This window comes from Dermacentor andersoni, chromosome 3, assembly GCF_023375885.2.
Source record: "Dermacentor andersoni chromosome 3, qqDerAnde1_hic_scaffold, whole genome shotgun sequence".
NCBI lineage: Eukaryota > Metazoa > Arthropoda > Arachnida > Ixodida > Ixodidae > Dermacentor > Dermacentor andersoni.
Window position 1 is genome coordinate 215,885,355 of NC_092816.1, and position 13,005 is coordinate 215,898,359.

At 43.7% G+C, this 13,005-nt stretch overlaps 1 protein-coding gene across 2 annotated transcripts in view; it reads left to right on the top strand.

Annotated features, from left to right (window-relative positions):
- LOC126536378 (poly(A) RNA polymerase GLD2-like) overlaps window positions 1–13,005 on the top strand; it is a 149,676-nt gene that overhangs the window by 11,650 nt on the left and 125,021 nt on the right. Inside the window, exon 2 of one of the 2 annotated variants that reach the window (XM_055073131.2) lies at window positions 10,403–10,577. The exons of the other annotated variant lie outside the window; for it this stretch is intronic. Within the exon in view, the coding sequence (XP_054929106.2) occupies window positions 10,494–10,577 (84 nt within the window). The 5' untranslated portion in view covers window positions 10,403–10,493. The remainder of the gene's footprint in view (window positions 1–10,402; window positions 10,578–13,005) is intronic. 2 annotated transcript variants of the gene reach the window in all.

Sequence of the window (13,005 nt, forward strand, 5' to 3'; positions counted from 1 at the left end):
AATGGAGAAGACAGCCTTCGATTGTCTGTTCACTTGACCTACCGTTAGAGCTCTCCAATGCTTCAGCCATGTTTCAGTGCCTTATGTGCAAAGTTTTGAGACTTTTGAAATAGATTATGGCACTTGTTTACCTTGATCATGTCATCATTTATATGAAAAGCTTTTGGTGAGCACCAGCATAGTTTCTGCCTGGTGTTTGAAGCTCTGTGAACTGTTGGCTTTCACCTTAAAGGGACACTAAATGCACATGTTAAGCCAAGCCTTAGTAATCGAGAAATTGAGGTAAATGCAGGACACGATTAGAAACTCCCCTGGGACATTCAGGTACTTGCCCAATGATGAAGGTGTCACGATCCACCCTGGGTCGTGAACAAGGGAGGGCCTCTGGCACCCTCCGTTAGACGAACGCTCCGCAGCGTGGTGGTGCTGAACGATGACTGACCGGCGAGCAGCCGTGCTCGTCGGTGTTTATTGTGGTGCGGTGACCAATGTTGCCTGCCGAGCTTTAGCAGGCCACCGAGCTTGGCGGGCGAACCAAGATTATGCCCGAGGGGGCGTCACATACTTGCTACAGAAGGCACACCTCATTTAAGTTCTGTCACTAGTACTCAACCACTCGTTATAAAAACATCATTGTATTGCATTATAGGATGAAATAAAATGCTACAGTTGAACCTCGATGATAGTGAAATAGTTCAATATAGCCAGAGTTCGATATATAATATCACATAAACACGCATCAACAACTTCTGCAAATCAGTCAATGAACCAAGGATGCAATCAAGGATCGCTGTTCGGAGCGCACGTTCGGCTGCACCGCTTAGGTGGCGTGCGCCAACTGCGTCAGCCGCGCGAAGTTGGCGCGATCTAGGCCAATCGTGCGCGGTGCAACCGAACGTGCACTCCGAAGAACGATCCCCGATCGTGCCCCAATCATAGCGCAGTAAATACTCACTTGAAGCTTCACACACACAAATGATTTATTTATTTGACTGAAAGTACTGCAGCAGTGTACTCTGCTTCTCATTGGCAACCGCATGCTTAAACAAGGAATCCTCAACATTGTCAAAACCACGCCTAAGCGATCCACAAGTGATAAGCTGATGCCGGCGTAGAAGGGGCAAAGCAGCTACAGTACAGTGGTTAGAATTGGAAAGTGTAATGAACGCGCCGGCTCGCGCGTTGCGCTTTGGAAGGAAACTGCCAGGGGACTTGCCACACACATACACATCGGCCGCGACGGCGGCTAGCAGCCGCAGTGCAGGGGCCTTGCGTGGAATGCGATCATCTGCGTGCGCATTGAGGAATCCAATAACAAATAAGAGAGCTTCACAATATATATATATATGTACACACACACACACACGCACACACACATATTGTGTGTGCGTGTGTGCTTGCTCGTTCATGGCTGCAAATTGCTATAGAGTAGCATAGCCTCTTACGAATTAAAAGGCGCCAAGGTAACAATTCGATTGAGCGCGCCTCGATGGTAGAATGCAGCTTGCTTTATCTGGTTATCAAATGTAAGGCAAGAAAATTCCCAGTGGTAACTCTGAAGCAAACATTTTATTTGTAACACACTGCTTACCCTAACAACTCATTTTTTAAAGAGTGGCTTAGAATCCGAAACCATTCTCAGTCATCGATGATGTTTTGCTATGCGACACACCTGAACTGGTGCTCCTTTTTTTTCACGAGAACAAGAAGCATTTTGTTTAGTTTACAAGCAGTTTAAACAGAACGTTGTCATCTGCTAAATGGCACACCTGAGCTTGAGGTGCTTCTTTTCATGGGAAGACACTCTCTCTTTGTTGAGTGCCTTCGCATAGAAGTGCAAACTGGTAACCAAAAAAAATTTTGTAACTGGTTGGTGAGGTTGGAGACATGCTGTGCACAGCCTAGCATGGCGTCACTTTTTGCAGGCAGGAGACAAGCTTTTCTAAGCTGCCACTGTGCAGCTCGTAACTGAACCACATCGAAAAAATAGTTTTAAGGGTGTCTACATATGAGAAGAGCTTCTCAGAAGGCTATATGGGGCCCTGCAGAACTTGAACATCGCCAACTGTTGGTTGGCTTTGTCGGCGGAAGCAAGTAGCTTGTCAAAGCATTTCTTGCACGCAGTCTTCAGGACTGTTTTGTGTGCAACATACCCTGTCGTGTAGAAGAGCAGCCACGAATTGCTAATCTTTTCAGGATATTATGGTCGAAGAGCACTGTGGACTTCTTTGTCATGTGAGCAGCTTCTTCTACCTTCCCACTATGGCATGCATCCTCACTACTGAGGAGAAAGCTCAGATTGTCCCCTTCACAGTTGCCACTGCTGGAAGCTTGGACCAAATCGTAAAAACTGAGGCAGTTCACGATGAGCAAGAATTGGGCAGAAGTTGAATGGTCGTTGCAACCAGAAAATTGTCTAATGATACCAAACAATTTTTCGAGGTAGCCTTGGCTCAGCCGGCACGTCAGCAGCTACTTAAAGCCAAACTTTTCACGAAGGTACTTCATTAGATCAAGCGTGGCCTGAAGGGTGACCCTTAGCCCCTTGGCAGTACTTGATGAAAGAAATCAGGTTGGTGAAGTTCCCGCATGAACCGCCCATCAGTTTAGATAGTCTAATACATCCTTGATGCGACTTTCACGTGCAGTCAGGTTTCAACCCTTCAGATGGAATCCGTGCTGTCATTGCTTTTACTAGCTTCCTCATCAGCAGAACAAAGGCTTGAGTTTGTGCGGGGTCACCCCAGTGCTCCTTTATTTGCTTCTTGTAGGAAAACAGGCCCCAAAGCACCTGCGGACTGAAAAGGTGCAATGCCAAGTTTACCTTCATCTTTTCAAAGTTATTAGGGCTCACATGAGCAAGAGTGATCTTTGGCATCACTTTAAGGGTAAGTGGACACTGTGTGCTGCTCTGATGTGCTCAGTATAAACAGAACCTTCAAGTCTTTTGTACCTTGCTTTAAGAAGGCCATATTGAACACATTTTGTCAGGTGCGGAAAATTCGAAATGAAGAAGCGGCATTTTCCAGTATCAACTGGATGTGATGCAGATGGCTTTATGGACGTTTAGGAGCCAGAAATCCCAAAAAGGCGCCACATTTAACGGTTTCATGAAGCTCCGTCTGCCGTGATATAATCCACCTTCAGTCCAGCCTTTTCTGCGAGCAACACTGCTTTTATTAAGATCTTGCACAAAAGCACAGCCTTCACATTTCCACTGGAAATGAAAACTCCAAGTATCTGGTGCCAGGAACCAGTGAAAGGCTGAAACATAATCACGAGACCATAATCGCAGGGAGGATGTTTGTTGTTTTCCAATGTGAATTTTCCTAACTCCACCAGGCCTTCCACTTTCCCTCCTGCGCCAACATTCAAGAACTCTGACAGCTTCATTTCGTCCATAATCAGGCCACCATGGCATTTGAATTCCTCCATGGCTTTTGTTTTTCTCTCAATCCCTGTAATAATAGCAGGGTTGAAACCAAACTCATTGTATTTCCGCCTGTGCATCTTGAAACAGCTTTTGCTTGGGAGGATGAGTATGCCTTGCCAATGGACATGCTCGTACAGCCTCGGGCTTTACATTCACGTTATTATGCGATCAAGCAACCAGTCCGGATTGCACTACATACCTTTCGTTGATTTGCGGCGAGCGGCTTGAAAGCATTGCATAACAGCAAGTCTTTGCTTTGGTGGAAGGGCTTGTAACCGGTCTGTGAGGATTCCCTCTTCAAGTTCTGCACTTTGTCTCTTCAATTTCTCAATAGTTTGAGTGTAAAGTGACAGCTTGGATTTCAGCTGGCAAGTGGCTTGTGCATGTGCTCTTCTATGCTTTAGAATTGCTGCACCATAAAAGAGAAGCAGCGCTACTTCCACAGGTCAGGGCGCATGGTGTTATTGAAGCAGCAGAGCCGGCACGACTCGCACCAGGTGACGTGGATGAATGGATCGATGGATGTTATGAGCGTCCCCTCTGGAACGGGGTGGTCGGTTGTGCCACCAAGCTCTTGCTATTATACTGCCTAATGTACTACCTAGGTTAAAAAAGAAGAAAAAGAAAAAAAAAACACGATGAAAAGCCCATAACCACGTTTCCTTATCCCCTATTGTGAATGTTGCTTTTTATGTCTCCATTTTTTTTCCACCAATTTTCCAATTGCCTCTGACTAACCTCTATTGCAGACTTGTTTACTTTTCCCCTGCTCTTGCTGAACCGAAGGGCTTCAAGGAGGCCAGTGGTGCCTAAATCGACCGCTGGGCAGATGTCTTCACATTCTAGTAAAACATGCTCCATCGTTTCCCTAACATTACCGCAGCAAGCACATGCTTCTTCTTCCTTCTTATATCTCACTTTATAGGTGTGTGTTCTAAGGCATCCTGATCTCGCTTCGAAAAGTAATGAGCTTCCCTTTGAGTTATCATAACTTGTTTCTTTCCCGATTTAGTTTTTTCCTCTTAAGTAGTTACTCATAGCAGGTTTATTTTCCATTGCCGCCACCCATAGGATTATTTCAGCCTCTCTGACTTTCTGCTTGACGTTCTTTGTTGCTGTGTTGCTCACCCTGCATACCGCATACTTGCTGGTGAGCTTCCTAGTTCTTTTCCTCCGCTGTGAATCAATGTTTTTTCTGTACAGATACTTTAACCCTCTCCCCTCCCATTTACTTTCTTCCATATTTCTCAGTCGTTCTTCATAATTAATTTTACTGTGAGCTGCCCTCACTTCAAAGCTAGTCCAGCCCATATCACCCTGCACAGCTTCATTTGTAGTCTTATAGTGAGCGCCCAATGCGAGGCGTCCCACTGACCTTTGGTTCCCATCGAGTTTTGATTGTACCCCTGATTTAAAGCAAACAACCGCATTTCCAAAAGGAAGTCCTGGAACCATTACACCTTTCCACATGCCCCGTAGCACCTCGTACCTATTGTATCCCCATTGCACTATGTGCTTCTTTATGGTGCATTTCTCTTCCCCTTTAAGCCCGGGATACATTTTATATATATTTTTTTAAATTCATTTATACATTTATTTATTTATTTATTTGTTTATTCAAAATACCCCCAAAGGCCCTCATTACGAAATTATAACATGGGGGGGGGGGGGGCGATCACAGGCACTGGTAATAGTTTGTACATGCTAAAAACAAGAGAATGTAACAGAAGTAATAATACAGTGAAACATAGGTAATATACAAGATTATTAGGTGACAATTATTACAGAGACAACATTAGTACATATTAGAACATAACTCAACTGCAATGAAAAACACCGACAAACATTGAAAACACTGTAAAAGTCCCAAAAAATAATAATAATGTTTAGTCGATAAGTCGTGAGCGAATTAAATGTTGAAACTTAGTCAAGTCTGGTTCCGTGGCAATGACTGATGGTAAGGCGTTCCATTCAGTTATTGTGCGTGGTAAGAACGAATATGCATAATGGGATGACTGGCAGCTAATGCGTTTGACTTTGTATGGATGGTCACGGTGTGGAAAAATAACTGGTGGTGACTGAAAGAAATCACCGTGAAGTGATGGATGGTGATAAAGCTTATAGAAAAGTGCTGGGCAAGAAATTTTACAGCGAAGTGCTAAGTTGTCCAACTCGGCTTTATTTTTTAACGAGGTGACGCTGGTGTAATGTGAATAATCTGAAAATATAAATCGCGCAGCACAGTTCTGCAAGGCTTCGATGTTACTGATGATATAAGTTTGTTCGGGATCCCAGATGGCAGATGCGTATTCTAGTTTAGGACGGATTAATGTTGTGTTTGCTAGTTTTTTAACATGCATTGGGGCTTCTTTTAAGTTATGTTTAATAAGCCCGAGAGTACGGTTTGAAGAGGCAAGGGTAAGATTAATATGATTATTCCATGATAAGTTAGACTGAAGATTGATGCCAAGGTACTTGTAAGTAGTTGCGAGTTCCACAGCGTTGTTACCAAGGGAGTAGGTGGTTGGAATTCGTGGCCTATTGGTGAAAGACATGAGTTTAGTTTTGGGAATATTTAATGACATTAACCAATTAGAACACCATGCATTTATTGCTTCCAGGTCAGTTTGTAGTAAGTGGCTATCAGTGTTACTTGTTACACATAGATGAACTACACAAGCGTCTGCAAATAGTCTGATTTTGGATGACACGCAACTGGGTAAATCATTAATATAAATTAGAAAAAGTAAAGGTCCAAGTACGCTGCCTTGTGGAACGCCAGAGGTAACATCGGCATAACATGAGTTGGAATTGTTAACTGATGTAAACTGTATTCTAGATGAGAGAAAATCGGTGATCCATGCAATTATAGTTGGGTGAATGTTAAGCTGTGAAAGTTTAAGTAACAACCTAAGGTGTGGAACACGGTCAAATGCCTTAGAAAAATCTAAAAATATTGCGTCAACTTGGAACCCGGCGTCTATTAGTGCATGTATGTCATTATTAAATCCGGCAAGTTGGGTGTCGCATGAGTAGCCCTTGCGAAAACCGTGCTGATGCTTAAAAATAATGTTATGGTCTTCAAGGAAGTTGATGACTTGACTGTGTATGATATGTTCGAGTAATTTACAAATAGTGCTGGTTAAGGAGATGGGACGATAATTAAGGGGAGAAGCACGATCACCTGATTTGAAAATGGGTATTATTTTGGCAATGCGCCAGTCATTAGGAATACCACCAGTTGATAGTGACTGGGAAAATAGTGCGGTTAACACAGAACAAATACTATGCGACATATTCTTTAAAATTTTGTTATTAAAACCTAGATGGTCAGCACTAGATGACATTTTAAGATTGGTTAGTAGAGATAAAACACCAGCCTCACTGATCACTACCTCATGCATTGTGATTCCCACTAATTCCCACTAAGTTGTCAACGAGTTAACGTTTTCATTAGTGAAAATTGTTACAAACGTATCATTAAGAAGTTGAGCGCAATCTGAATCGGGGATAGGGACACCATAAGAATCGGTAAGAATGATGTCAGTGCAAATTGCAGGGTTCACCACATGCCAAAAGCGACGAGTATTATTTTTTAGCATGGATGGTAAATCATGAGAAAAAAAGTTATGGCGAGTAGATTTTAGCAATGACTTGTAAGCCTTTTCACACGCTTTGTGTTTATCATGGGCACTCGCTAGACCAGTCAGCTTTGCCTGCCTGTAAAGTCTCTTCTCTTTGTTATTAAGCCGCCGAAGCTTGTTGGTAAACCAAGGAGAACTGCTTTTGCAGGAAATGGATAACATAGGAGTGAACGTGTCACTGAGTGAACTGAGGGTGCCTTTAAAGAGGACCCAGTTCTGTTCAATGGAACGCGATTGAAAATCAAGCAGAAATTGACCTGAAAATGTTGTTAATTCATTGTTAATTGCGTCGAAATTGGCTTTACCATAACACCTTATTTTCTTTTTGGTAATTATTCTTTTGCTCACGCAAAAGTTAATGCATCCATTTATAACATCATGGTCAGCGATGCCTGCTTCATGAGTTATGTCGGAAAATATATCAGGATTATTAGTTAAAACTAAGTCTAGTATATTGGCAGAAGTTTGTGTGGATCTTGTTGGTTGACTAATAAGTTGGGTTAATGAAAAGTCAAGACAAGTGCTGAGAAAGGTATGTGTGGCCGCATCCGTGGCCGATACGGAGAGCGTCGACCAATCGATATTTGGAAAATTGCGATCGCCAAATATGATAATTGCCGACCTCGGAAAAAGCGCGCACACCTCCCTCGGCACTCGATGATACTCATCGGAAAACGCGCCAGACATGTCAGGTGGACAGTAAAAAACTCCAATGATAACACCAAATGCAGCACCCTTCAAGGAAATCCGAATACATTCAAGAAAAGAATCGATAATGATGGGTGCGGCAATGAATTCTTCCTTTATCGCGATGAGCACACCGCCCCCTCTACGCTGTTGCCTATCACATCGAAAAAACTTGAAAGTGGATTCACTCGTAAAGGTGCTGTTATCGTGTATGGTGTTGTTAAGCCAGGTCTCGGTAAGTAACACTAGAGAAGCCTGGAATGAATCGATGAGCGATCAGAGTGGAATACCATTAGTGACAACACTTCAAGCGTTGGTGTATAAAAAGAGAATGTTGTTATCAGTGCTACAGTGTAATTTTACGGGGGAGCTAGTAGATGAACCTGAGCTTAATGAAACAAAGGGGGAGGAACATCATTCATCCCTGCGCCGGGAAACAAGAACAGCCAGGCCTTCATTGGTGTTCTAGTCGTAAATGTCATTGTTCAAATGCAGTTTGTTGAAAACAAGGCGCACTCGATCTGCGTCTTTCTTCATAGTTTGCGAGAACTGGAAAAGTTTCCGTCGCTTTTCGCGAACTGCTTCCGAGTAATCTCGCGAGATGCTCAAGTTAGCGTTCTTCAACTTATGGCCGCGGCTCAGAACCAGTTCAACTTCCTTCTCATTGAAAAATTTTGCTATGATAGGCCGCTTCTTCTCAGACGAAAAGCGGCCCACACGATGTGCTCTCTAGATTTACATCACAGTAAGCCCAAGTTTTTCGGTACAGAAATTACTTACGAGTCGTTCTGACTCTTCCCAAGTTTCAGACTTCGTCAAATCTGTTAAGCCATAAAAGAGAACGTTAGACCGCCTAGAGTGATTTTCCAGGTTGTCAATTTTTTCCTGTACACCTACGAGACCGTTGTCACTGCTCGCGATGGACTGAGCACATGGGGCCGCTGCAAATTTCTGCTCTAGATCAAGGACATGCTTTGTCAGTTTTTCTAAATCATTCTTTAGCTCTACGTGCATTTGAAGCACTTTGTTCACAGATTCTTGAAGTACTGAATTACTAGCTTCAACACGCAAGATAGAGCCAGCCACAAGGTCTAGCTTTTCCTCTTGAGCCTTGGTCATGGGTCCAGGGTTTAGCTCGACATCACCACCCAGAACAAGCAGGCACAACAGATACGATGCACAAGCGTGAACACTTTTCAAAACATGAGGTGGCCACGACACCGCTAAAAGACAGACATCATCGTCACGATAGGAATAAGTGTCATAGTAGCTAACCTGTATAAGCATCAGCGGTGAGCGTAGGATCGCAGTAGCGGTGCTGTGGCCCAGGGCGGCATCAGAATGTGCGCACTTTTGTACTGCCCGCCCAGCTGACTCAGTCCCATGTTGCCAGATGGAAAAAAGTGCGGTGTCCGGAAGTGGCGGAGCATCTAGGAGAGGTGAAGTGGCCAAACACGGTATTGATAGGCCGCAGTTCGTTGACGAAAATGTGCCGAGCCAGGGGGAGCTTGTATCGTTGTGCCATTTACGCATGGGTGTCATCGGGACCGGCCGCATCGAAGAAACGGACCATGGACATGGATCGGACTTTCATGGTGAACATCACCCGGCACAAATAGATGCGGCGAGATGACACCGATGATTCACTGGAATCGCTTACATTCAGCAAAAAGTAGGCGCACCCCGCTGTGAACTTGTCTGTGTTGCCAGACTCTAGGAATGTGTTTTTGGATAAGAAAAAATATTACATAAAATTTTTATTGTATTATTTGTTGTTAATGACTAAACAACTTGGAAAAACGTATCGTAGAGGCGCTGACAAATGATTTCCGCACGTTTAGTTTCATTGAGCTGCAAGCATTTAGGCGGGCTGGCTTTGCGCCGTCTGGCTACATTGAGCGGTGGCACCGCGGAGCGCAGGCTTTGCAGAAGGTTTTATGGTTTTTCAACTGTGACATTACCTTACTTTGTGTAAAAGCACATTGTGGTTATTCATGTTTACTTTAGTTTCAGTTCCGGTTTTAAAGCCTCCTCCAACAACAAGCGTTTACTACTGCAGCCGGAGAGGATAGAATCATCGATATTTGGCGTGAAATGGGCCTCTCAGCAGGTTTCGTTCTCGTTGCCCTAGGCATTCCATGTGCCACCTTGGCCCACACAGATGCTAACAGTCAGAAGACCAGGCCTGGTTGGCTTCTAACTACAATCTGTCATTGCTCTTTTCCCTCAAGGCACTCGAGCAGAAGGGACTTATGGTTGTAGTAGAGCAGCGGTGGTTTCTGACCGAAGAAGCACAAAACCAAGCTTTGTGAGCACGTGTGCTAACAGCGAAAAAGAAAGAAAAAAAAAAAAAAACTTCGGGCGCTGCGAACGAGAAACCATTTTGTCCCCTATACCTGAACCCATATGGGCGGCACCACATACAAAAAAAATACACCAAGAAAAGCAGTACAATGCACACAGTATATTGCGCCATGGAACCTTCGATGGGGTTGGTAAGAAAACTGCACCGCACTTATAATTAGCTTTTTCGTGAGCACCTCACTTAAGTTTGTAGATGAAAATTAAGTTTACACAAATTTGTACTAAACATTCAATTTCCGGTTATAATGATCAACAGTGTCCCTTTCATGCGCAGAGAGCCTGAAAGCGCACGGCCAAACTAGCCCAAACTAAGGTCCCTGAATGGCCCAAATACCCACATTCCATTGCTTCAGCGTGGCCTCGCGATGGACGCTCCGCTGGAAAACCAAAATACACAAAAACCAACCAGCTGCCGGAAGTGGAAAGGAGATCAAACATCACGACACCTGGTGAGCATGCGAAGTGCTCCCACCACTTCCGATGGCGATTTTCGCCGGGCGGCGTTTTTCCGATCGGACTGGGTAGTCGGCGGAAGTCAAATTTTTGGACGCTGAGGGGCGAGCGTTCGCCGCAGGGCGTAATTCGTTGCCTGGACGCCGGTTTTGCGCTCTCTGTATCCCGTGCTTTACTGTTATTGTTTTTTCCTGTGTTTCCATATACCTATTGCCTTCGTTTATCCATATACCAAGCTATTTATATTTTTTTACCCGAGTTATTTCCTGGCCCTGTATTGACACTGCCAGTTCACTGTTTTCATTGTATACCATAACACCTGATCTTCTAACACTGAATTTCAAACCTAAATTCTCACCTTCCTGTCCACAGATATTAGCCAGACTTCGCAAAAAAACACTTTGCTTGTTAGCTATCAACACAATGTCATCCATATGAAATAAACCTGGAAGCTGCTGCTCTACTACTGTACCCGCCTGATGGTGTGAGAGGTTAAACCGGATATTACTTCCGTCCAGCGCCCTCTCCATCCTCACCATGTGTATCATAAACAGCAGCGGGGATAAAGGGCACCCCTGCCTCAATCCCTTGTTGATATCAACTTTCTCCTCACTCCTCATCCCTTCCCATTCAACGCAAACGGTATTTTCTAGGTAAATCTCTCTCAAAAGCTGTAGACAATTGTCACCTAAGCCTTCCCCTTCCAGAATATCGCACAACATGTTGCGGTCTACGTCGTCATGTGCTCCTGTAATGTCTAAAAAGGCCACATATAACGGTCTGCTTTCTACTCTTGATATTTCAATACACTGAGTAAGAAGAAATAAATTATCATCCAAATGCCTACCTATTCTGAAGCCATTCTGGTTATCCCAAAATGCCATTTTTCTCTGCCCATACTTGCAGCTTTAATTTGATTGTCTGCATTGCTAGCCTGTGTATTACCGATGTAATGGTCAATGGTCTATATGAGTGAATCTTTCTCCCCCTTACCTTTATAAATTAAATTCATACTACTTTGTCGACAACTCTCTGGTATTTGTCTATCTTTTAAAGACTTTTTCACTGTTTTCACCAGAGCTTCCTTACTTTTTGGTCCTAGTTCATTAATCAGCCTAATGGGAACCTCGTCTGGCCCTGTTCCTGTGCGCTTAGGAATTTTCTCTTCGGCTTTCTTCAAGTTGAAATTTGTAAGCACCAGCTCCTTTTCCATCTGGTTCTCTTTCATGCTCTTTTTTTCCTCAAATACTTCCTCGTCATTGCCTTGGAAAGATTCGGCTGTTATTTTTTAGATGTAATTTAATGCCTCTTCCCCTTCCAGTTTGTTTCCATCTTCGTCTAGGATATGTTGTATTGTTATTGACTTCCTGCCTAATAATGTTATGTTGTTCCAAGATATTCTAGGTGCGGCCTTCTTTTTCTCATGTATTTCTGACAACCAACGTTCACTTTCTCCTTTTATCTTTGCTTGCGCCGGTATGTGAATCATAGACTTTTTCTCCCTGTATATTTCCTATTTACTGGCTACTTCATCCTGCGGCAACAGCGGCTTCTTTGCCTGCCTGTGCTCTCGGGATGCTTTCTGTCATTCAGTGATCGCTTCTCATATCCCCCTGTTCCACCAGCTTTTCGGTTGATTTTTTCCTTTCCAACGAACAAGCTGTTTCTCTGTAAACAACAGCCTGTAAACATGTAAACGTCAGTGCGCGCCCCCTCGTGCGCGCCCCCTCGTGCGCGCCCCCTGTTGGCAGCTTCAATGCATCCTGTAGGCGCTGCGTGCTGCTCGCCACCCTTCCCCATTCTAGCTAGTGTAGCTACAGCCTCAGTTGAAGTTGCATGCGAGGCAACATCAGCGCTTGCGGGATGAACCTCTGCAGGGTCTTTGTTTGGCCGCTACTTTTGCTGTGATCTCCATGTTAAGAACACGCAAATTACTCTAGAGGAAGATTTGCTAATGAACAATTCTAAAATTGAACTTGTACACACGGTAAAAATCGCTAGGTGTATTTTTTGATCATACTATGATGTGGCAGAGCCATATAGATTTTCTTGCAAGTAAGCTTTCACAAATCACTGGAATTTTTTATTCCTTGAACTATCTTCCTCGCTCTATTAAGTGCTTGTTATATAATTCACTTTTTCTCAGCCATTTAAATTATTGTTGTTCTGTCTGGGCTACCACTTCTGACACAAATATCAACAGGCTGTACACACTGCAAAAAAGAAGGCTCTTCGCGCTATTTGTAATGAACCACACGATTTCCCTTCAGCTTATTTATTTTATAAACTTAACACACCGAAAGTACAGGCCCTTTTTAAGTATCGTTTAGTGCTTGCATATAAAAATGAACAGAAAAAGAACATAAATTACATTACTTCTATGGCTTACTTAAAACTACACGAAACTCCATACAGCACAAGAAA